This window comes from Emydura macquarii, unplaced genomic scaffold (assembly GCF_026122565.2).
Source record: "Emydura macquarii macquarii isolate MOO-44397 ecotype Brisbane River unplaced genomic scaffold, CSIRO-AGI_Emac_v2 contig_1045, whole genome shotgun sequence".
NCBI classification, from domain to species: Eukaryota; Metazoa; Chordata; order Testudines; family Chelidae; genus Emydura; species Emydura macquarii.
Window position 1 is genome coordinate 7894014 of NW_027131182.1, and position 26512 is coordinate 7920525.

At 40.7% G+C, this 26512-nt stretch overlaps 1 protein-coding gene across 5 annotated transcripts; it reads right to left on the reverse strand.

The window, feature by feature from the left end:
* Window positions 1–2450: 2450 nt before the first annotated feature.
* On the reverse strand, window positions 2451–24916 carry CCDC68 (coiled-coil domain containing 68). Of its 5 annotated transcripts, none has more exons than XM_067545427.1 (12): window positions 24676–24915; window positions 22876–22941; window positions 16461–16593; window positions 15640–15672; window positions 13873–14016; window positions 13121–13246; window positions 12299–12427; window positions 9763–9842; window positions 7574–7679; window positions 6248–6331; window positions 4034–4110; window positions 2451–3016 (listed from the first exon to the last, which is right to left on the reverse strand). In XM_067545427.1, the coding sequence occupies exons 3-12, from the start codon at window positions 16581–16583 to the stop codon at window positions 2950–2952; spliced, it is 969 nt and encodes a 322-aa protein (XP_067401528.1). In that variant the 5' UTR covers window positions 16584–16593; window positions 22876–22941; window positions 24676–24915; the 3' UTR covers window positions 2451–2949. The 5 variants fall into 5 exon arrangements, with proteins under 5 accessions (XP_067401528.1, XP_067401529.1, XP_067401527.1 ...); XM_067545428.1 differs by lacking the exon at window positions 24676–24915 and adding an exon at window positions 24237–24252; XM_067545426.1 differs by lacking the exon at window positions 22876–22941 and having other exon boundaries at window positions 24676–24914.
* Window positions 24917–26512: the final 1596 nt, after the last annotated feature.

The following is a 26512-nucleotide window of genomic DNA, read 5'->3' on the forward strand; positions in this document are numbered from 1 at the left end:
TCGGCTTGCCAAATTCTTTTCTGGGTCAGTTGAAATTTCCAGCAGAAATCTTTCAGTGGCGTAGCAGTTTGCTACGTGACATACAAAGAGCCAAATTCTGAATCCTACAATTGGCTGGAAAGCCTTATGCAAATACATCTGTTTACTAGTTACAGAGGTGTACACCCTTCCACTGAGAATCTCATTTCTTCCGAAAGGGAGCGTGTAAGAGATGGGCTTGATGTGACTGCACCCTCACCAACTGACCTGTATTGGGCAGAGATATTGGTGTGATATGGCTTACAAAGCTAGCACTCTAAAACTGTTCTAGTGATTATGCAAAGATGTTAGAGGAAAAATGATACTTGGCTAAATGCTTTATCATGTACAGCAGTGTAAGCTACTAGCTGAATTAACTGCCAGCCTAGCAAGCAGGTAAACTTCATTAATGCAGCTTCTCACTTTAGGGTTAGCCCACGGGGGAGAGGGGTGCAAATAAAGTCCATTAAGTCAGAGAGGGTTGAGCTCTACTTGAAGTTAGATTCATTTTAAGACAGATGACCAGAGGCAGCTGCAATTGTTCCAAAATAGTGATTATGGGGCATTCTACTCAGTGTGTATTTTCCCTTCCACCAGGTTCATGAGTAATGAGTATACCTAATTAAATTATGCTACTACTAAAGTATACAAAGCTTATTTTCTGTGGTGTAGGAGGTAGCTAGAGAAAGAAAACACTGTTATAGCCTACAACTCCCATCTCTGCTGAGCTGTCAGAGCTCTGCCTTCTACAAGGCAGGGTACTGGTTTGAGCTCTGCAACAATCTCTTTCCCATCAAACAGCTGTTTCACAGGGTATCTAGCCTGGGAACTGATCTTATTTGCATCTTGGTTTTAAACTTTGAAAGCAACACTGCAGCATCGTGCCCCTATCTTGCTGAGGGTTTGTCAGTTAGGTTGTCAGTATAACTTATAGTGCCCAGGGTATGAATAAGTCACCCCGGAGTGCTGTAAGGTACAGCAACCTAAGCACCTGTGTCGACAGTACTGTCAGTGGGAGAGATTCTCCTGCTGACATAACTACTGCCTCCTGAGCTTTCTCCTGATTCCTCTCTCATCACCATAGAGCATCTTCACCAGCTGTGCCACTGTAATGCTTCTCTAACAGAGATGAACAACCTGAGGGCTGGTCTGTATAATTAACCTTCTAATTAGCAGATGAGGGTGGAGACTGTCAGCTACCCAACAATCCCCAGCAAGCCCGAGCACCAAAATACCCTTTGTCAGGTGCTTATATTGGAGTCCTGTATGTAACACAAATCTTCAGCTCCTGTGCAAGTGTTTCCTGCTGAGGCTCTACCGCATTGTAAACTTGGGCTGGAAAGAATAACCCCTAAAGCACCCACATTTAGTAACTTGAATGAAGTCCTATTTGTCATTGTAGGCTAAACATCAGGAAAGTCTGTGCCCAGCAGAAAGTAAAAGTACCAGAATTCATACAAGATGACTAAGATGTAGCAATGTCAGGAGTGTAGAAGTTAGCCTGTTTGCTGGTTCCTGCTAGGCTGGCTGCAAGGGATACACTAGCTTTATGCACCTATAGAAATGTATCAGTACAAGTTAGTTATTAAAAAGAAATTAACTTTAACCACTACAATTTTTGTGAGCTTTGCATTGATCATAGCAAAGTGATATTTCACTGTCCTCATCATTAAAATGTATGGGTTTGTAATAGTTTTCCTTAAGTTTGTATACTACATCCATCACTGTAGTGGTATAAGCAATGTCTACCATGTGAAAATAAGCAAGGTGACTGTCAGCTGTCAAATCAGGATGGTCAAACTACATTACTCCCTCTTCATAATTTTGTAAGTGGCAGTAGACGGGTACAATGCATCATAGTTACTGAACCTAGCTCAGTAATTTGAATCTAGCTCATTTAGCCCTGAATTCTGGTCACTACCAGCTAAAAGAGCCAATATGAAAGTAGTTCAGTCTCATCGCAGGTCCTAGAAGGGTTATTCACTCACAAACAACAGCCAGGGAGACTGAGGAGTGAGTGAAAGAGTACAGTAACTATTACTCTCTCTCCTTATAGATGGTAGCAGTAGCTTAGTTAAGATTTAGTCGTAAAGTCTGGGAATATAGCTTACCTTGGAAAAGTTTCAAAATATAAATAGCTGTGCTAGAAAGCTTCCAAGATCCATAGTACGAAACACTTAAGTCAGATGACCGTTTTAGGCTACATATGGTGATTGCAAACAGTTTAACATCTTTCTTGGAAGAGCAATAAATTCTGTTTTAAGTGCCAGAGAAGGTAAGCTTTTTTAAAGCAGTAATTAGATTTTTCCCAAAGTCTGACAGTGCTTCAATAACCTGCTACTATATCATGTTCTGACAACTGAAAAAAAGCCCATCCATACACCATTACTATCGATGTTTAGAAATAAGTTTAAGATGCTAACATAGCAAGATTAAAAAGATTAAATATAATTTATTCAATAGTCCTTTACAATGATCAACTTCTTAATTGCCAAAGTTACATTACAGTATTGTGTTAAAACTTGATAAATACCAGTTTTTTCTGTATAATTATGAAAGTTTTCATTTGCTACATCCTGAATATGCTCTTAGATATTGTTTGATGTACAGCAGGACCCATAAAATGCTTGTTGAAGATAGAATCTTTCATAGGTAAGAAGCTGTTACAATGGCGTATATTTCACCATTCAGCAATGTCCACAGGATGCTGCTGTCATTTGGCTATACCTTAATGAACACAGTGTCTCTTCAGTTCAAATCCAAATTTGTTTATTCATTTTCATTATGCAGCCTTTTCTGTCCAAGCGCCAATCCTGGTGGTCAAGCACGTCAAGTGTTCAAACTTCTGGGTATATAAAAGGACTGAATGGAGGATCATTAGCAGAGAGACACAGAGTTCCTTCTGAGGATGCTGGAAAATAATGGACTTATCTAGCCATTTTGCTTCCGTAGCCTAGCTAGCAATGCGTAGGGAGATACCACATCAATCCTGGAAGAACTAAAAAAGAAGATAAAGATTACTCAGAATATGAAGCACACAAATATAAAACAAACTTAGTATAGCCATCAACAACTTCTACTGTACTCAGATATTGGTGTGAAATACACTTTCTCCACACACCCCCATTCTTCCTCCCTTACAACCTCTTATCAGAGGCCTGAATCATGGCTATCTGCCATCAGTAGTAATGACTTTCTCTCCATTCCAGCAACCATCAATGCTGGTCCTTGGATGAACAATTCACTTCCTCTAATGCAATTAAGGTGGATCCCACACAAGACCCATGGAAGTAGCTATAACATTCCCTTTTGTTTTCTGAAAGGATCTTAATATTTTTTCCTCATGTCATTTGTTTTGGTGAATGTGTCATTTACTCTCCTATGTAATTACATACATCATTGAAGTGGCATTAATGGAGATGGCATTCCTCTACTGTAAGATGTTTTTATGGTTGAAACTGCGAGCCTCTAATCCTAGTCTGATACTAATCACAGTGCTCACCATCTCTTTACCAATTATTAAAAGCTCCTCTTCATATTTAGTGTTGATCTGACTTACAATTTTGTACAGATGCTAACTAGTTAGTGTAGTTGTATGATTTTGACTGCATCAGTGACTCAGGAAATAGGACAAACATCACATCTCTTTCACAACTGAGGACACCGCCATTTGCAAGTCAGAATGCAATGAGATTTAGGCAGATGGTTGCACCACTTTTGGATTTATTGCTAATTTGACAATTAAGACCCCTGTTATTTAGAATGACAGTTACTTACCTTCTCTCTGACACTGAGGCTTGTGTTATCTTTCTTTATAAAGAAACTACAGTGTAAAAATGTTATGACTATTTCCAACAAGACCAAAATAGAAATTAATTCAAGCAGTTTGAAACAAATTTGACATTAACACACAAATAGCACCTATTAATCATTCAACACAATTTTTTAAGATTAACATTAGATGGTGTAGGCAGAGAGCTTTCAGATATATGGTAATAACGTCAAAGAATCTTACATTGTTGAGACGCTTTTTGAAACTGTCAACTTGGATTGGCCAGACCAGAATTCCACTTTGCATTTAAGTTCTTTATTCTGAAATTGAGACATAAAATTAATTGCATTTCCACTAAAATATAGCATTTAAGGAAGTCAAAGATACAGTTTGTGGGTGAGATCCTTAGCTGGTATAAATCAACACCACAGATTAATTGAAGCAAGTCCAATTAGTACATTGACTTTGATAGAGCTATTCCACTTTACACCAGCTGAAGATTTGGCCTTATAGGTCATCCAGAATGTCCATACATCTTGGCATGCTGGCTGATCCTCAAAACCCAAAGAAACATCAAGTTCCTGTGCCCAGCATTATTGTCACTGTTTGGATTTTGCTCTACCCGTAAGAAAATCCCTCACAGCCATTTTGAAGTTGAGGAGTATTTTTGTTAATTGAAAAGTATTTTTGATGGTTGAAAATTTTCCATCAAAACTGTTTTTCTAATAGAAATTGGGGTTTTGACTTCACCAATTTTTTTTTTATATAATTATATTCCATCAAAAAACCAATGCCCCAGAATATTTTGATTCGGGTCTTCTGCTGTGGCGCCTCATACTCCCGTTCTCCTCAATGGCCTGGACACTCCAGCTAGACAATATTTCCCTTGATGCACTAGTCTTCCTTTCTGGACTGTCTAAAAAATGGCAATAATTATCCTTTGATTGGTCTTGTCTATTTAGATTGAGATTCCTGGGGCAGGGATGGCTTTACATACAGTGCGTGAATGGGGATACTGTAACACCAATTATCTTGTACAGGTCACTTTGAAAATGTATAGAACTATTCAATTAGTTATAATTAACATATAAAAATACAATAAATACATATAATATGTTATATATATGTGTGTGTGTGTGTGTATGTGTGTGTGTATTATATATAATCCCCCTCACATATTGGAATTATAATCAATTTACTGGATCTACTTAAACTGAAATTAAAATTCTGAATAGCAGAAAAGCATTTTATTTGTGATATATCTAATGTTTGTACCAATGTAAATTACAGGATTATAGACTAGTGTTTACAATGGGATATCAGGAACTATATTGTTTCATTACACAAGATTGTCACAAACTGTAAAATGTTGCCAAAAACACACAAAAACAACAATATTGCTGTTGAAGATTATGTAAAATTGACAAGAAGCTAATTTCCATGTAATGATGAAAATATGGGGTAATTATTTTGAAAGAATGCACAGTTCTTCACTTGAAAGTATTAGGTTACAAAGTACCAAGATTTAATATTTCCTCAGAAGCTGAAAGCGAGCCAGGGACATTATTCGAAAATCCAAACATACTATATTATAGGCTCTACCCTGAGAATATTTACACCCATGCTTCACTTTATTTGTGTGTGTAAAGTTCACCACATGTGTAAGTGTTTGCTGGAGGGGGGCCTAAATTATATCCTCACTGCTAAAATTCTCATCCAGGCATTCATTTAATATTTTCACTACTGCAACTTCTTCCTCTCTAGCGACCCCAAAACCCACACTGCTTTCCTCCAGTCCCTATGAAATGCAGAACATGTTCCCTCTCCTCCCTAAAACCCACTTCCAGCCTGTAGCTTATAAGAAATCACTAAGAAATAATTATTAGTTAGAGGGCTGGCTAGGGAAAGTGAACACACAAAAATGATTATCCTTTCATTCCTCATCTCTATGTCTTCATACGATGCTTATGTTCTTCGGTTGAGCTCTTTGAGCCAGGCACAATGTCTTAGCATATATTTGGAAAGTGCCTGGCAGGTAGTGTGCGCTACCATAATGCAACTAATAATTGTTAAATAGAAATTAGCTGTTTTGCCCCGCCCCGCTCCAACTCACCAATACTGTACATTGAATAAAAATAGTTCTGGGGATATTTAGAGTGAGAGATTTCCAAAAGCACTCTGCTTTGATCTAACTTACCATTGTCTTCAATAGGAGCAAACTTAGACCCTTGTTGAGTGCTTTTGAAATCCCACCTTCACTGTACAAACCACTTCTCTGTCCTCGGAAAATACTTAAAGAATACTATTGTACCATACAATTGGCTGAAGAAGATGGTATAAATCTCGTGATGACTACTTGGATGAAGAAAAAAGAAGACACAAAAACATGCAGATTTTAAATAATTAGTTTTGGGCTCACAATTGTAGAGTTTGGTATGATACATTCTTTCCCTTTACCTGAGCTTGAAGTATATTTATCTTTTCTTTCATATTCTTAATTTTTTTATCTTGGTTTTGTAGTTCATTGTTCAGTTCTTCGATCTAGGAGTTAGAAAGTAACGTTAGCTCTGGTTTTCAAACCTTGTAATACAATTAGATATACTTTTGATAACCAAACCTGAACTAGGGGGATACCCTATCAAAGCATGGGGATCAAGAAAGTAGATATATTCTGAAATCTACATGATAAAATGCTGTAGAGAAAGTGTGATGACATGATTGATTGTCTGACTTTTTTTTTTTTTTTAAACAGATCATGAAGTTGCACATTCACTTATGGTAACATGTCTGCCTTTTTTATTCTTGGTATATGTGCCCAAACACACATTTATTCCCCACAGGCAGCTTCCTTAGCCTAAGCTAGCTAAGGCTGATGAAAGAAGTTCCCATCCTATGATGATTCACAAAATATGAATTAAATGTTGTACAGGTAATTTAGCTGAACTCATATTGATACTCTTCCTAACAGCAGCTCATATTAATACCCTCTTTAAAATGGATGTAAAGAAATAAATATTAAAATGGCTTCAAGATTTGCTCCAGCTTTATGTCGGACCAGATCCTTCTTGCTTTGCTCACGCGAGCAGTCTCTGCCTTCACTAGGACTCCTTGTATGCATCAGGCAAGCAGGCTTTGAGTCTATAGTGAGGAACGGCCAATAGTCAATAAAATAAACAGGGGTATGGGAATCTGTCTTACACAGTGCCTATAACTGCAGCAGTGAAGCATTACTAGAGACTCAGTGGTCCCCATAAAAAGGTAATTCATTTTGTGGAACATACACAAGAGGTTTGCATCTCTTGTATTCTGAAGCAATAGCTAACCACTATTTCAGAAGCTACACTAAGTCTTGTTCTGGTGAGTGAGTATCCATGGTCTACCACATCCCACATTTAAGGGGTATTCTGAATGTACCTTAAATTGGTTGGGGATTCAGTATGTCTTGATGTAGCCCCTACGGTAGAGGCCTCTTCTTCTATGCTCCTTGGGCAGCTACCTCAACCCTTCCATCCCACTTGAAGGAAATGAAAACCTTCCTTCCTTGAAACATTCTATTTCAATAACTGTCACCCTGTGGGTAGAATCCCCCCCATTTTTTTAAAGTGATGCCACCTTCTTTTCTTTTAAAGAAATATAAAATATTACACATCTATTTTTAACTGTTTTGCATGTCCTGTGATGGAGATCACATCATCAATTATACACTTCACAAAGTGACAGAAACACTAAAAAACGTCTCTATTGTCTGTTCCCTAAACATTAAACGTGCTCTATTAACCTGACCTCTTGTATCACACTGCGTAGGCTTTGATGCTGGGACTGGATCACATGCTGCAAGTGAGAAATTTGCTCTTGTAGAGTGGAAATCTCCACTTGAAGATCAAGACAGCTGGTGAGGAAAAGACAGATTACCAATAACGTTTTCAGTTGTTATTTTAAGGGTATATATTATTCCCAAAGGATCTATTGAATGGTCTTACATATGCTTTCTGAATCAAGAATATACAAACTAGCCATCCAAGCACCAACCTTTTGGGTTTGGCCAAAGTTATATTTATATATATATGAATTGTAAATATAGGTATTAAGATTTCTTTAGTGACCAGATTAGTGCACATGGGACCATCACAGTGCATATGGGATTCCAATTCATTGTATTGGCCTCAACTCATAGCAGCTGTACATTAACTAATTCAATTCACAGATAATAGGCGTAATCTGGTATAAAAGCAGGAAAAGTTGTAATTTATTTCTTACATTATAACTACATTCAATGATAGGAAAAACAGCACCCTTCATACTGGAAGAATAATGTTTGTTTGGGCATAATATATTGGAAGAATTGTTCAACAGTTTATCATGGCAGACATACTGCCAAAGTGATGCACTGCATAGTAACTTGCTCTCTCAGGATACATCTACACAGCCCATGGCAGTAAGCCTCCCAGGTTGAGTTGACCAACTTGGGCTTGCAGGGCTTGTGCTAGCACTCTACAAATAGCTGCATCAACAGTGTTTTGAAGTTGTGGCTTGGGCTGGAGCTTGGGCCCTGAAGCCTAGGAAGGAGATGGGCATCAGTCTATCAATCCTGGTCAGGAGGCTCACTGCCATGGGCTGTGCAGAGGTACCTTTAGTGGCATATGCCTATTGAAATTAAGGGAGCAGGGCCCATAACCAATACTGAGCCTTTCTGAGATTAGCATCTCTCTCATATGGCGGACACAATAGGTATGTGAGAGAGAAGAGCCAAAGGCCTTTTAGTCTTTCAGTTGTAAACTGAGTATTTGCAAATCCATGCTGTAGACGAACATGGCACACTAGCTACTGAACAAAAAAAATCAGTGGGAACTGTACTGGCACATATAACGTATGAACACTAGACAGTGGAGCTGAGTGAAATTCTTCTGACTGGCAAAATTTCAACAATAGATGGCAACCTTATCAAAGTTTCTCACCTGGGACAGAAAAGGGCAATTAAGGAAGGAGTGGAGGTGATGTGTGGATCTAAATCAGAAGTTGATGGAAACCTTTACAGTTGTGAATGCAAAGAGAAAAAGCGAAACAATCCACAAATCCCTGAAAGAAATCCTCCATTCCTCATCATCTTATTTGTATTACAGTAGAACCTAATGGCCACAGCAGAAATCAGAACCTGATTGTGTAAGCTGCTGTACAAACATGTAGTAAGTGACAGGCCTTGTCTAATTAAAATGGAAGATGTTCATGACAAGACGGAGTGAGAGAGAAAACAGAAGTGAAGTGAAACAACATGTCCAAGCTCACACAGAAAGTTAGTGTCAGAGTCAGTAACAGAACCCAGGTCTACTAACTTCCTGGCCAGTGCCCTGTGCCCAGGACTGCATTGCCTTTTTAAGATCAGGTTGGAGAAACACCTGTCAGGTGCTTTACTTTGTCCTGCCTCAGTGCAGGTGGCTGGTCAGGCGTCCCTTCAAGTCCTGCATTTCTATGATTGCCTACTTTCAAGCAAAGAAGAGAATAAGGAAATTGAACTGCACCTAAGATAGACATTATTAAAATATATTGTTTGGGAGAGGCCCCAAAAGCCATTGAGATATTGATTCTGATAAACAGGGTGGGGGTTGAGATGGGTAGAATGGTTTCCTCTCTGCAGACCAAATCCGGCAATTAGTCTCTTACTCAGAATTCCTGTTAATTGAAACAAGAGTTTTCCCAGAGTAAGGACAGCAAGACCTGATCACGTGCCTTCATATGTTAAAGGAGTAGAGAATGATTACTTATTCTCTAAATAAATCAAGGTCTGGAAACCCTACTGGACATGTCACAGGAGACCTTTTATTCTTCTTGAAAAAGTAAAGACAGGGCTGGCATAAGGCATAACACCATGTATGTATCCGCTACTAGGGAGAACTTAGCCAAGTTATTGGTAGGTATTTCACATGAAGCAATCCTACTGAACAGAAAAAACATTTCTTCATGTGCTATTTTCTCACCTCTTAGTATCTTCAGTGTTTGATATCTCTAGAAGCTTCTCTTCAAATGATCGTTTTTTTTCTATCAAAGCTTTCTTTTCCTATGGAACAATGAAGTAGTAATAATGTACATATATAACTTATATGAAGTGATTGACTAGAGTTCCAATCACTATCCAAAACCAGACAAAACCACTAGAGATAAGTCAGCTGTAACCAGCTGGAAATTTACCTAAAGGTATACCCTCATCCCCTTGCGAAGATCTGTCGTCATTCTGACTTGGCCAGGGAGCATCTGTGTCTTGATTTACAGTGAAAAGAATTATTTCAATTTAAAAGGCTAGAAATCTTATATTTTTTAAAAAAAATAAGGAAAGCCGGTCAGTAAATTAGATTAGCTTTTTGACTGATATGTGTTTAAAGACTTTCTGCTCCAGGAACTATACTAAAAGGACAATGGCAATTTGCATTGTAAAGATGGATTTGAGGGTCAAGAGATTAAGAAGAAAATTTCCAGTTGAATACATTTTAAGTAACAAATGTTGGTAACCCACCTCTAACTATTTAGTGACCCGAGTACAATAATTGCTAGTGGAAAATTTAAAGGGTATACTAATACATAAAGCCACCCCATGATGTATCTTCTTAGTCTATAAGGCTGAAGTCCTGGCCCTAATGAAGTCAAAAGGAATTTTACCACTGACTTCAATATGGCAAAGATTTCACCCTAAGTATTTTAGGAGCACGTGATTTGAGTCAAACAAGGTTTACAAATTGATGTGTTTGCTTATGGAGCTGGCTGTCGGGGATCCTAGCTGTGGTGCATGTAGCCACGAAAATGAGGCTTTGCGTGTTCTACCCACAGCACGTTTCCTCAGCCAGCTCCACAGTGCAACACACACACACCTGCTGCTGTCAGCCTAGCCCATCAGAGGTGAGCTACAGGAGGCACCTCTGAAAGCCTCAGTGCATGGGGTAAGAAATTGGAGGCTAAATACTGCATTCAGTTACACCCACGCAACCTACTGCAGGATTGCCTGCATGTGACAGAGGGCAGGGCTGGGGAACACCATTGAGAAATGCTTTTGGGGAGCACAGTAAGGGACAGCACAGCTTGGGGAGGAAGGAGTTCAAAGGTACATTAAAAATATCTGCAGATGAGTTGTTGTGGCTGACCCTGCACAGGTGTGCAAAGATAGGGATCAGGGAAAGTGAAGGGAGGGCAGAAGGAGCTGTCCCAATCCTTGGCCACAGGAACATAAGCCAGCCACATTTCCAGTCCTCCTGACCCTAAACACAAGAACAAGGAGAGAATCTAGCAGCGCTGATGGAGAGATGAGTGCGGTTAGGGTGGAGACATGGCCCACCTTCCTGCTTCTGCACTCGTGGGGTACTGGAATTGATCTGACATGGAGGGGGAGAGAGAGTGCACATGGTGACACCCTATTAAATGACATTGCAGCAGCCACTGCAGAATGAGCTCCCTCACCCGATTATCTCTACACGACTCATTCATAATTACTGGGGGGAACTCCCACAGCTGCAGAACCCCTCTGCAGCCCTGCCTACTTCCCCATCACAGGCTGCAGCTTAGTTGTGGCAGGATCATACCACAGAGTGGCACGACAAGTGAGAAAAATATCCCAAAAGCGCATCACATTTAAATGCTTTTCATCTGACTTTTTGGCAGGAGCAGTATGAGTGATATGTAGTCTTGCTGCATTCTTAATCACTCCAGAACACATGAGGAAAGTTGAATTTTACGTAATATGCTCACTGCAATACCTTTCACTCGCTAATGACTATTTATTACAATTGGAAAATTGTTCTTGGAAACACTCACTGCTTTTGAATCAGCTGAGAACTTAGGAAGGATTTTGGAAAGGAATTCACTACAAAAGGGAGGCAATTAATAGCATATTGCTATACACGGTCCTTTGACAATGCAAGAATAGGAATTGAAGGTGTTTCTGCTTAGAAACCATTGGAAACCAAGACATTTCAAGCCTCATAAATTAGAATTAATTTACTTAATCTAACCACCATAAATTAACTGATTTAAAATCTAGTGTTTAAATAACTGAAAGAAAACAAAACCAAACCCTCATTTCATTTACATTTAAAGGGCCTGATCCTCAACTGATGTAAATTGAGATGGCCTCATTGAAATCAAGGGGGTTTTTATACCAGTCGAGGATTTGGGCCAAAAACTTTTTAAAGTAACATGAGACTGACAATAAAGTGTGCTTAGAATATCCTTTATGCTGTAGTTCTATTACTTAAGAGGTAGGAGCTAATAAAATTGAAACTGATATTTACTGTAATTCCAAAGAGAACCTTAACATTTTTACTCACAGGATCTGTTCCAGATCAAGAGGAATATGCAAGTGAGCAAGGACTATCCACATGGCCAACGGCCTGCAAGGTCAGGCCTCAGTATTGTACAACAGATACTAATAAAATCCATGTAATAGCCTCATAGACTGTGGCCCTGATCCTTGCATAGGAAAGACTCCTATTGCTTATCAAGAAACATGAATGGGCTGTATGAGCATACCTCTTCCATCCGTTGCACTAGTTTCTCCATATCTCCAATCCGGCTGTACTTTTCTTCAAGTCTTTCAGTTACACAATTGACATTTTCTAGATTTTGTTTGAATTTTTTTTCTTGCTCAAGTTTGCAAGTCTGTGGTTAGAAAAAAAATGCCAAAAAAACCCCAAAATGAATGAAGATGATGATTTCCATTTTCAGCAAAACTGTTTTGCTGCTATTCTTCAGGGCTGTAGCCAGTCCTGGAATCAAACACGTGTGGGCCCCTCCACCCAGGGAAATCCTGACCACTCGTAGTCAAGAAAGATCCACATTTCTTTCCCCAATAGTGAGCTGTGAGAGGATAGGGCAAATTCTACCCCTTTATACTTGCCTCATTTTGAGCACTGTACCCAACAAATCTGAGACTGGACACTTGAAGTCAGGAAAAATAGAACAAGATTTTTGTTTTAAGCTTTCCATGTTTTTCTATTGTACTGTAGTTAAAGATAAGCTTATAAGACAATGGGAATCTGCATTAGAAGCCCTGACCTACACTTTCAAGAGTGGTTAGTAATTTTGGATGCCTCCACACTGGGTGTCCAATACCTTAAAGGTACCTGGTTTTTAGAATGTGCTGAGCAATCCTCTGAAAATCAGGCCCCTTTAAGGAATCTTAAGTTGGGCCCTAAAAGTCATGTTTGAAAAAAATTAGGCCTCTGTTTATATATCCAAGGTACTGATTTGTTATGTTGACATTATGGAGTTGCCAGCACATTGGACAGAAGGAACATTTGATCCCTATATGCTCCAAGGTTGGCCTTTTCCACACACAGGAGAGTGCTGTACCTGCATCCGCTGTTTATCATCTTCATGCTTTTTCTTAAGTTCTTCAGACCGACAGTAGTAATTCTCGTATAGACTTTGCGAGGCATGTCTTAGAGACTGTGCACCTCCTTCTCTTGTAGCATCCAGCTGGAAGAGGCCATTGCAACAGGATTAATAACTTAAGTCACACTTTAAATGTGTGGTGTGGAAATCAGGTAGCACAAAAATGACACAGTTGTTATCCTGTTTGCACAGCTGTTTGCACCAATTCTTTCAAACAAAAAAAATATATCCTACAAACCCATAAAAAGTATGACAAATAGAATTTAAATTCTAATTTTTGAATAAAGGATGCAGATTTGTTAGGTGATACAAGAGCCTCTCCTGACCTGAGATGAAGGTTGAGGGTTTTAAATGACAGATACTTTTCTGGCTGGTTGCAAGTACATCTGCTCTAGACCATTGGCTGAGCAAACTTCATGCCAGGAGCCACTGCCTGAAAATCCAAGCCCAGAGCATAGCCCAAGCCGTAATTCCCAACAGTGGATTCAGTATGAATTCCACCATCAGCTAGAATGAAACAGATTTTTAACTAAGGAGAAAACCAGATCAGACTCTGCAGGGTTACTGCACTATATATAGAGGGCAACGCCACAATGCACAATTGCTTTCCTGCTACTGCTGGGATGGAACTTCAGTCCAGATAAAATTAGATCGTCTCTTGGGCTGACAAGCTGAAATATTCATTTAGAGACTGCTAAAATGGAATGCACCTTGATCTTTAGTATTTCATTCTCCCTCTTCACAACTAAGAGCTGCTGTTCAGTCGCTTTCATCTTTGCCATGGTTAGACCGTAGCTGGAGTTAAGCATGTCCTTCTCGGCCTCCAATTCATTTCCGGGCACTTGGAAAGGTGGCTAAAAATGAATGAACATGAAAATAACTTGTAAAAGACAACTTCAGCAAACTAGGCTCATGAAAGTAACCCTGCACCCATCTACCTTCCTATCACAGGCTAGCTCATTGCAGAATCATGATCTAGAATATTTACAGAGCAACAATCATCACAGTTTCCAGGTATTGACTAATTCCCTACATTCAATATTAAATAAAATAGTGTTCTATTTGTGCAGCTCTCCAGGGTTTTACATTTGAAAGCATTAGTATGTCATTACCAATAAAGAACTGCTTTTGATTCTCCAGAGTGTTACTTCGTACTTGAGATTAATTAACATTTAGAACATTGCAGCATATGGTGTATTATAGTCTTGGGATTGGCAGCAACCCCTATTATAAAGGTTGCCTGAAACTTCCCATTACAAGACCCTCTTTTAGTTGCTTATATTTGCCATATTTTAACCATTTGGGCTAACACTTTTCATGCCAGGTGTCTACTTCAGGGTGAGTATTTTTGGAAAGTCTCTGCCAAAATGGTTCGGCTGTTTCAGAATGATGCTAGAGAAAGTCTCTGCTTTAGTGCGTAGACTAGATAATTGGCAAGAAGGTGGCCTCTGTGCCTTTTGATATTCCTGTTAATATGCACCAAAGTCCGGTCAAGTTATAAACCATTGAATAATCTCAGTTTTCACATGCATAACTAGTTGGAAAACCATTCCCAGGCAGTAGTTATCAGTGGTTCACAGTTAAGTTGGAAGGGCATATTAAGTGGGGTCCTGCAGGGATCAGGTCTGGGTCTGGTCCTGTTCAATATCTTCATCAATGATTTAGATAATGGCATAGAGAGTATACTTATAAAAGTTGCAGATGATAGCAAGCTGAGAGGGGTTGCAAGTACTTTGGAGGATAAAATTCAAAATGATCTGGACAAACTGGAGAAATGGTCTGAAGTAAATAGGATGAAATTCAACAAGGACAAATGCAAAGTACTCCACATAGGAAGGAACAATCAATTGCACACATACAAAATGGGAAATGACTGCCTAGGAAGGAGCACTGCGGAAAGGGATCTGTTGGTCATAGTGGATCACAAGCTACATATGAGTCAACAGTGTCCAACTGTTGCAAAAAAAAAAAAAAAAGCAACAAACGTCATTCTGGGATTTATTAGCAGGAGTTTTGTAAGCAATACATGAGCAGTAATTCTTCCACTTGACTCCATGCTGATTAGGTCTCAACTGAAGTGTTGTGTTCAATCCTGGGTGCCATATTCCAGGAAAGATGTGGACAAATTGGAGAGCGTCCAGAAAAATGGTTAGAGGTCTAGAAAACATGACCTATGAGGGAAGACTGAAAAAATTGGGTTTGTTTAGTCTGGAGAAGAGAAGATTTAGGTTTTTCGTGTAGACATGCCCTCAGTCAACTGACAGGCACCACATTAATTACTAAGGTGGCTGATGTCCACACTACCTTCCTTCTGTCAGTGGTGTGTGTACTGATGAAGGTGGAGAGTGTACCGGGAGCCAGAAGGGAGGTGATGACTTGCTGCGCAGTTAGATTGGGGCTGGGAGCTGGAAGGGAAAGCATGCCTTTGCCTCTGTTTTGTCATTTACAATTATATGGTTTGCTGCTTCTTTGCATACCTGATTTTGAATCTTTGCTAGTGTGGATCTGATCTGTAGGGGGGAAAAAATTAGAAATAGTTCACAAAAAGGTATTTTTATTTTGGATTATTTTTTCCTGTTGATCTTCCTTGTTAGTTATTCCAGGATGTTCTCCTTAGGTCAGCAGCAATGCAGAAAAAGTGTCTTTGAGCACTATCGCCACTGTGCTCTTTTGCTTGGATACCAGAAACAAATCATCTGTCTTCAACAAGCCAAACCTTATTGTTCAAGAGATCTCTGATGCAGAAATTGATGCATGGAATTTAATTATCTAGAGTCAGGATCAACATAATTTTCATTGACCCAGAAGAGGGCCTCTGCTATAAGTCTCACACATGTTGCAAAAATTCATCCCTTCCTCAGACATTGCATCATGAATATGACAAAGGATCATGGGGTGCTTGAGAATTTTGGTACAAAATTCTCAGAGAGACATTCTGACAAGTATTTGGTCTACTCCCTCATACAACTCATTATGAAGAGGCAAAGACAGAAGTACATACCCTAATTAAATCCTTGTCTCCAACTAATCAATATTCCTTGAGGTTTTGTATTAGACTCCATTATAATGGCATTAGGCCAGAAAGAGTTTAAGGGACAGTGAACTCTGAATTTCCCCACTAAATCAACACACACAGAGAGAAACACACACACACACACACACTTGTTTAGCGTGGAAAATTCAGACTGTGCAGAAGGATTCAATTTTTTTAATTTCTTACTTACAGGGGATTTTATTCATTGTTCTTCTCTGGATCAGAGGACAAGACAGCACAATAAGAATAATGAAAATATTATACCTTTTTTATGTATTCTGTTTCTTCAGTGATTTGGGCACAAGAGGATCCATAAAGGACATAGTTTCCTTCCATCCCTCGGTCCTCTCTCGTTATAGGTTCTACGAGCCTCAGGGCAGTAGTCATTATGTGTGTTCTGTACAGTTGGGACAGAAGTGGGTTTTGTCTTTTATTTATAAAAATATCTATAGAGAGTGAACTTGGTTCTGTACATGCATCTACACATCCATTGCATTATAAACAACATATACAGTAAGGCACATATTACACAGTAAAATGCCTTTAATAAGACCACTACAAATATGACCTTATGCATAATTTCCATATTTTAAAGGACCGCTCAGTTTTCAAGATTTGTGTTACTATTTTTCTAAAAGGAAGTCCCATATCCAAGAGTTGCAACTGAATATACATCCAAATGTGCTTCAGCCCAAAAGATGTCAGTAATTTTTTATTGGCAATCCAAACCATTTCAGTTTAACTATTTGGTTTTTCAAAAGTAATGTTCCACCTGTCACTTCATCCCACACCCCAAAACTGGTTATATCCAGTATTATATGAGTTCCTGTCTCTGCCATCTTACTCACACTGAGTAACACTCTACTCCACAAGTAGTTGCATGGATTTCACCTCGACTGCGCAATGTAAGAGTGGCAGTCAGTTCCACTGAAATCAATGGGACTACAACCACCGAAAGACACGGCTCACTTTGAATAGGAGTGACAAGACTGGACTCTGAATGTTATAGCGTTCCACAACAGGAGTGTTTTCATGGCCGTGGGAGAGCCACAAACCAAAACAGTTTTTTCAAAAGCACATGAAAACTGGCTTTACACACTAAAAATGAGGTCCCAACCTGCTTTCAGTTATGTTTGTGTGGTACAATGGTGACATCCAGTGTCAGCTGGATTAATCTCAAGTCAGCATGTATATATACAGTGTATCTCTGAAGATATGCATATATTGCACTCCATTTGCCATATATACACTCGGTTTAATGTATATATTTTTTAAAAGTCAGCTTGCCAAATGTTTGATGTATCTGAAATTAATTAACAATTGCTCCTGCAACAATAAGAGCCAGTTGTACTGTGCAATTTTGTATTAAGGCTTAAAACAGTGGTTTTCAAACTGTGGGCACGCCATCCTTGGGGGGGCACAGAGGAACATTCACTGAGGCACGGCAGGGCCCAGGGCAGCCCCATGAGGAACGGGGAGGGAGCACCACCCAGACCCACCCCTGGCTCTTGGCCACATCTCAGGCCCTGGCTGAGGTCCTCGGCTCCCACGGCTCTGGCCTCACTCTTGGTCCTGGCACTTGACCGCGGTTCCTGAAGGAAGGTGCAGACAGATTCCATTACAGGTGGGGGAAGGGGCACGATAGAAGACGTTTGGAGACCACTGACTTAAAACATTAATGGAGGCAGATATAACAGAGTTACAGTTTTCCAAAGTTTACAGCTTATTTTGGGTTTTGTACTTCTAAAATCTCATTTACAATGTGATTATTTAACACAAAATTTCAATTTAATAAGAACTTAAGGTTGCTTCCATTTAACTCAGCAACAACCATCCAAATCCTCTGCTACAAGAGGCTTTGGCCTACAGCATCAGCATTTGTTTATTCATCCCAGAATAAAATTATTGCCTCACTAACTGAAAGTACAATCTAGTCAGCACATTAAATTAATTAAGGCATTGTCTCATAAAGCCTAATTAGGCCATTTAAAACTCTTAATGTGTAATAAATGAGGGATGTCACCACCACCATGCGCAGCATGGACCTGGTTGCATATCTTGATAAGTGAATATTCAGCAACTCATCCAGGCTACAGAAGTTTTAACTTCCATATACTTCAAATATACGTCTCGGACAGAAAACAAAAGACAACACACTGTAATTTCCTTTAAATGTATGAGCTTTGGGTGCTTTTTACAAATATTTAAGACTCCAGTTTTTAAAAAGTTTACAAATTACAAATCCAGCAATTTCAACTCACCCCCTTGCCAACAATCAAAGAAATTTGACAAAGAATTCACCATTAGCCCCTCACAATTTTTCCCCACTCAGCCAAAAGTTGGGAGTATAGACAGGCATTGCAGAGTGCTCTGAAAGTCAAGAGATTTGTACTATTTTGGACAGGAATCAGGGAGTGAGTCCCAAAGTTGAGTCATCACTGAGAAAGACTCGCCAGCAGCCCCTTTCTTATAAGACAACAAAACCCAAATGTCTCCGCTGATCACAGCAGCAGCAGTACTGCGTGGTGAAAGATGGTTACTCAAACCGATGGATTTTGATTGGTTTTGACCTATAGAACAGTATCGTAATCTTCACCAGGATGCTACTAGGCAGTCAGTGAAGATCATGGCAGGAGACAACACTTAAGGAGTGGACTGCCAAATTCAATATCAGCATCAGCTCACAATGGTCTTAAACAGGCATAGCCCCAGAGTGCACAGCAGAAGTCTAACTTCAAGAAGTCTGACAAAAGTATAACCAATATCACTGAGACCTGCATCCAGAAGCAAAATTCACGACCTCCTGGCCAGAAGCACATGAGATGTGTGTTATCCTGACCACTGCTGCCACCTGACTAAGAGCAGCTGGAAATCTAGCCATATCCCTAGATTTTGTGAATACAAACAAAAGGAGGGCAGACGCATACCCTGATCTAAGAGGCTTACATAATCCTGGCCATGTCTTGTAGCTGCTTCCCCAATCAACATTATCTTAGTTTTATCCAGACTGAGTCTTTCCAAGTTAGCCCTCATGTATGGCTCCCAAAAATCCTGGGAAAGCACAGCTTTGCCTGGGTTGGATGAAATGGTGATAGACATCTGTGTATCACCAATACACTGAAGACTCATGTCTCCTTTAACCCTCATATGGGCCCCATATACACGTTCCACAGGGGAGACAAGACAGAACCCTGTGGAACCACTTATAAGAGTACCTTCAGGGGGAGGAGGAAAACTGGTCCTCTAAAATTAGTTGTGAATGATCACCAAGAATGGAATCACCTGAAAAAAAATAGCCTCCTCCATTCCTACAGGTCTGTCCAACACCACCTCGCAATCAACAATACCAAAGACACAGATATATTGAATAATGCCAGCTTTGACACTTCATCTTCATCCAGAGACAGGAAGAGACCATCTGCCAATGCTACCAGCCTGATCTCCAAATCATAGCATGTGTGAAAGAATGTAACCCTGTGTTCACACCCAACACGCAATTGTTTGTAAAAGGTGTGCCTTATGAAGTATCATTTAAAAACCACATAATTTGCTGATCAAAATTAACCTGTCTGAATTACACGTGAAATTATAAACGTAAGGCTGAGATCACGACTAAATGCACGTTTTCCAGGTAAGTCTGCGGAGTGGCCAAACCAGTTCCTTAGAGAACAAGAGCAAGCTGATGCCTCAGCCAGATATAAACAAGGCTGATGTACCATTACCTGCTAAGAGATCATTCTTTGGCAGGAAAGGGGGTAGGAACAAAAAATAATCTGTACCTTTGCAAAGAAACAGCATGGAATGCCCTTCCACACAGCCTACCTATCGCCTTGCTCCCAGCCGGAAATATTTTTCAAGAGCGGAACTGAAACTATAAAAAGGAGAGGCAAACACGCCAAGATAGCCCTCTCTCTCTCCCCCTGCCCATCACATTCTCTGCACCTGAAATGACAAAGGAAGCAGCCATTGGACTCTAGAGGACGGGTCCTGACCTAAAGAGTTTGGTCAGTAGGACTGTTGAAAGAAGTGGGTGAGAAAGCAATTTTTCTTTATTTTTCTTGTAACCATTTCTGACTTTTATCCCTCATTACTTATACTCACTTAAAATCTCTCTTTAGTTAATAAACTTGTTTTATTGTTTTATCTATTCCAGTGTTCCAGTTGAAGCATCTGAGTAACTCCATTTGGGGTAAGTTGCGTACATATTATTCCCTTAAAGGAATAACAGACTTACTATATTTGTACTGTTCAGGACAGCATTGGGCAGTACCGGACATACATTTCTGGGGACAAATCTGGGACTGGGAGTGTGTTGGGGTCATCCTGTGGTAATCATTAAGCCAAGGTGTGGCTGGCAGGCTGCAGCACACACAGACATAGTTTACATGTTGGAGGCTGTTTGTGAGCAATCTAGGTTAAGAACTTCAGCAACAAGGCATTATAAAAGGCACCCCAGGTTACAGGGCAGGGGTGACACAGCTACTCATTGGTCTGGATTGTACCCTGGTATGTCACACCATAGAAGGTATTCAGTTTCACAGAGTCAAGGAAGAGATCTAAGCCACCTAGATACACAGCACCTCTGCAAACCAGGCCATACCTGGTTCCATTTCTTTACACATGAGAAAATCTAAGCAATCTTCACACTAAACAAGAATTTTGGTATGGTAATTTAGATATCATGGTGAAGGACACAGTATAAGAACCTTAATAGAAAAGTATTGATCTCGTAATACCAACCATTAACTTTGCACCACTAACCTGTTAAAGATCATTTTTAAAGTGACATTCTATTACATTTTAAAGCATGTTAGCAGAATGAAATGATACAGGGAATTTGATTTTCCCCCCATACACACACTTTATGCAGCTCAGAGTTTGGAGCAGAAAGAATGTCACTGGTCTATTTACACTTAGAAAGCACAGTCTAAAAGGCATGATATTCATGGAGAAATCCTTTGGCACCCTGGATAGATGCCAATTTGTGCCTTACATAGGCATCCTACTGCAATATTCTGAATTTGCCACTTGTGAAGTAAGTTATATTTTCTCTGGCAGCTTTGCGGCTGCCTATACAGGTGTGATAGGCTAGGAAACACCTGTATTATAGTTTATGAACAAGGTGTATGCTTCTGTGTTTGTTTAAGATGGGTTACTTGCTATGACGTTAAGGACTTGTTAAGGGAACCAAACAGAAAGACCACAAAATGGCCTAGTTAAGGAGTATCCCAAAACTCAAACATAAGAGCCAGATTTAATTACAGCATGAAGAGACAAATCCACCACCCCAACCCCGGTGACAGAACTGTTTTGCCAAGGCTGAGAAGAAAGCTCAATGGGAACACTAAACCATCGCATGTCCTCAGAGTGAAAGGATTTACAGGGGCCAAATGCAGGTGGGCCTGTTGCATTAACACAGTTGGGAAAATAGGGGGCTGACACCCAGAGACCAGTCCCAGAATGGATGAACTGCATGGTTCCACCCAGTTTGAGGTGCAGGAAGCCCAGTATGTCTCTTAAAGGTCCACTTGAGAAAGACTAAAAAGGTCCAAAGCACTGTTCGCCCTACAAGCATGACAACTGGATCGTTTACTAGAAACATATTCTCAGAATGGGTCCCATGAAAGTAAAACTACCTCTTTTACGTCATAGTTTGATTCTTCTTTTCACATTCTGCTGCTACCTGCTTATGGAAATCTCTCTTACATGACTAGGTTTAGGGTCTAGGGGTTGGCTGGTTCACAGTTATTTCAAATGGCAGCAATGACTTTGACTATCCAAATGGGATCATTCAAGGTTAATCTTTAGACAACCAGCATGACGTAGACACATATTTTCCACTTGGTTGTAAACTTTACTCAGCATGGAATACATTTGAATGCTACAAGGTAGAGTTGGATGACAACTGCAATGCAGGGTCTTTAAATATTCATTTCAATGCTGAATAGCTATTTGATTCAACTATATTCAGTAAAAATGTATTCACCTTTTACTTTGCAATTCATGAACATCTTGGGAAAGTTTCTTGGGGTATTTTGTTCTCATGAATGTTTGAGCAACAGTTTGTATAAATAACTTTACATGTCAACACTGCTATTTGTGCTCAAGCAAAAATGTTTTCTGTTCATTATTCTCCAATTTAAAAGATTTCTCTCATCCAAAAATGGTACAGAAACAGTATCAGGTGACTCTGGTTGACAATCATACAGCACAAATATAACAGCAAATAGTCAAAGGGAACAGTTCACAAATAATCCATAAACTGAAAAATTGTTCATCTGAACTGTTTGGCAAATATATTTATAGAAATCAGGATGGGTTCATGAAGAATGTGTGCTGCAAAAAGCACGAGAGTAGCCACATTATGTCAGCAGGAGAGAGCTCTCCCGCAAACATAATAAAACCAACTAAACAAGCGGCAGCTGCTATGTTGGCAGAGAGCGTCACTCATGCTTATGCCGGCAAAACTTATATCGCTGGGGAGGAGAGTTGTTTTTTTCACACCCCCAGAGCAGCAAAGTTTTGACGGCATAACCATAACAAGGCCTTACTGCATGCTTGTACAGTGCCTAGCACAATGGGGTCCTGATTTCATTCGAGGCCTCTAATACAAATAATAAAGGATTTTGCCAAACTGTGCAAAAAAAAAAAAAAAAATCAGAACAGAAACAAATCTCACCTTCGGGAGGAGACGTGAAGTTTCAGCACAAGTGGTATTTTTTTTCCCCCAGAAGGTTATAAGTGCCTGAAAACAAACAATTATACTAAAAGTGCCACCAGTTATAGATACAGCAGCACAACATAGTTATAGCTGTCAAGGTCATCCTCACATGCCTCTGACATTTTGTCTACTTTGATATTTTTGGATGGAAGATACACAGTTCAGTTATGATGCTGCAAAGCCTTATTCACATACTTAACTGTACATACTGCGAGTAACTCCACTGACATCAATGAGTAAAATTAAGCACGTTGCAGTATCGGTGCCCTCAGCATCTAAGCACAATGTTTTCCCCTTCTTTGCTCTTCCATTCCTCCTTTTCTTTATTCTAATGAAATCACCCTTAAGTGTAACTTTCCCGAGAACACCTCTTCCCTTATTAGAGACACATTGCAAACATTAAGGCTTGACAATGCCAACCCTTGCTGTAGCCGAGTCAGTCCCAGGATATTAGAAAGACAAGGTGGGTGAGGTAATATCTTTCAATGGACCAACTTCTGTTGGAGAGAGAGACAAGCTTTTGAGCCACACAAAAGTTGGTCGCCAATAAAAGATATTACCTCATGCACCTTGTATCCCTCTCATGTTAGGTCTAGCATGTACATCTTTTACTTATTAGCATTACCCACAGAAGGGTCTTACTGTGTAAAGGGCTGGCCTAACTGATGATTGTAAAAACAGCCCTACTAGGTTAGACCAATGGTCCATCTACCCAGTATCCTGTCCTCCGACAATGCCAGGTGCTTTAGAGGGAATGAACAGAACAGGTAATCATCAAGTGATCCATCCCGTCGCCCATTCCCAGCTTCTGGCAAACAGCAATCCCTCCCATTCTGGCTAATCACCATTGATGGACCTATCCTCCATGAAATTACCTAGTTCTTTTTTGAACCCTGCCATAGCTAAGCCTTCACAACATCCTCTGGCAAGGGGAGTTCCACAGCTTGACTGTGCATTGTGATTGAAGAAATACTTCCTCTTGTTCCCTTTAAACCTGCTGCCCATTGATTTCATTTGATGGCCCCTATTTCTATTTGTTATGGGAAGCAGTAAATAACACGTCCTTCTTTACTTTCTCACACCAGTCATGATTTTATAGACCTCTGTCAGATGTGGCCTTAGTTGTCTATTTCCAAGCTGAGACACCCCAGTTTCGTTACTCTCTCCTCAGATGGAAGCTGCTCCATACCCCTAATCAATGTGATCAAGCCATCACGTCCTCCACCTTTCTCTGCTGCGACCTGTGGAGCCAGCAGCCAACAAGATCTGCTAAGTTTAAAAAACCAGGCCCCCAGCGTCACTCTGCTCCCATTGCTAACCTGCTGCGGATGTCCCCATTTCAACACCCATCGCATTCCTGGCCAGGGAGAGTGAGCGTGCCCTGCGAACCCTGGGCTAGAGTCAACTAAACCCAAAGAGTTTCTTATGGAGAGAGGAGGAGAAGCTATTGTGTTGTGCAGTGGCGTCTGAGATGGGCCAGGTCCTTCCCACCCACGTGTTGGGGGGAGGCAGCCCCCCAACCTACAGAGCCGGCATAAAAAGCAGATCAGAGATGAAATCAGCTGAGTTCCCTCCTGCGTCTCCAGCGATCAATCCCCACAAGCGCTAAGCCAGGGAGCAGCAGCAGCCGTCCCCTTGCTCTCACCGACCCGGGGAAGGCGAGCAGCCCCCGTGCGGCTCCACAGGGAAGAAGTCGCCCGGAAATGCCCCCTTTTCTCCTCCCCAACTCGCTGAGCAGCCTGCGCTCCAGCTCCTTACCCTGCTCCGCCAGCGCTGCCGAGCCGCCTGCCGGCCTCCGCCCTGGGCCGGGTCCCCGCTCCGCCCTGGCCGGCTCGCTCCGCTCTCCCTCCCGGGCACTGACGTCCGGGGACGGTGCAGCCCGGAGCTGGCCCCTCCCCGCTCGAAGCAGACGCGGAGTCCCCGGCGTGTCCTTTCCCTGCTTTCCGCGGCGCGTAGCAATCTGGGGACGGCCTCCGCCGGCTCTCCTGGGGGGCTCAGCTGCCGCCTGGCGGGTGTCTAAGCGTGGTCAACACCCATCTGAGTTGAAGGCAGTTTCTTCTGAGACCTCGCCCTCTCCTTTTCTTGCCATGAAGGACTTTGCTGGGGTCAGAACTCCACTTTCTTCTGGGCCCCCCTAAACTTTTGAGGAAAGCGCTGATCCAGCAACATCGGCTTCCCCCACCCTCTCCCCAGGATCCTGCCACCTAGGGTGACCAGATAGCAAGTGTGAAAAATCGGGAGGGGCTGGGGGGGTAATAGGCACCTATATAACAAAAAATCCTGAATATCAGTGCTATCCCTATAAAATCGGGACACCTGGTCACCCCACTGCCACCCCAACTCTATAGGGAAGTTGAACAGTGGTCACCTAAAGTATGAGTAATTTCAGAGCTAGCCATTCCCAGGCTGGGAAGATCAGACCCTGCAAGACAATGTTACCGGTTGCTCTTCGGCATTTTTTTCTCTCACAGATCATCCCGTGTGCACCTTTCTCATGCACATGGGAGAAAGATCAACACCTATGCTCTGGCCCCACTTCCTTGAGGAATTTAGGGCCAGATCCTCTAAGGTATTTACACTCCTATTTTCCATGGATTTTAAATACCTTTGCGGGTCTGGGCCTTAAAGACCAAAAAGGGATAAAAATGGAAGGGCTAGTAAAAAGAGAAAATGAATGAGACAATGTGGTAGGTAAAAATAGACAGGTGGGGAGAGAAAGGGTAAGTCAGAAAAGAGAGACATCTTGAGGAAAGGGAGGTTCAAAGAGAAACATTCATTGACATAAGGCTAGGAAAGTTAGATAAAACATACTTTTAGGAAACAGGCATGGAAAAGAATGAGGGTATGGTGTATCAATATGGAAGGCAAAATAGATATTAGGAAAAAGAAGATAAAATGAGAAGATATTTAATGGTATATTTTCTTTATTCAACCTTTGAATCTATGCCAGTGATATACCTTTTTCTAGCACATACTCATCAAAATCTGGGATTTCCAGTAGAAGTGCTATATAAGGTCCCATTTCACACACACACATGATTTTACTCAGGCGGATGGTCCTGTTAAAGTCATACATGTCCATAGGTGTTTGCATGATCAGGACCCCAATGATTAGAATAATTCTTTTATTAATAATGCCAATACTGGGTAAAGACATATTTTTAAACAGGAATCAAGAAGATGCCTCTCTCAGAGAAATTTGTTACTGTTGTAAATTATTTTTTTGTTTCTAATAGGCTTCTGGGTGGGTGTAAAAGGATTGTATTACTAATTATTATTATTAATAAAAAGGGTGCCTTGGAAATAAAAGGGCTTCTGTGTGGGTGAAAAGGATTAGATTACCAATTCTTATTAATTAAAGGGTCCCTCTTTCTGCATACAGTTGCGGTGGTTTTTTTCTTTTTCAGCTTTCTGTCTTTGTTCTTTGCCACTCCCTTCTCTCCTCCTAGCAGCAGAGGCTGAGTTGTATGGGAGAGAGAAACCCAGCCAGGTTTCCCTCGGTGTTTGATATGTAAACACAGGAAAGGCAGGGCAGTTTCAAAGTCTATTGCCACTGAGTTAACCAGGTGAGAGTGTAAGGGCAGTGAGTAAGGCC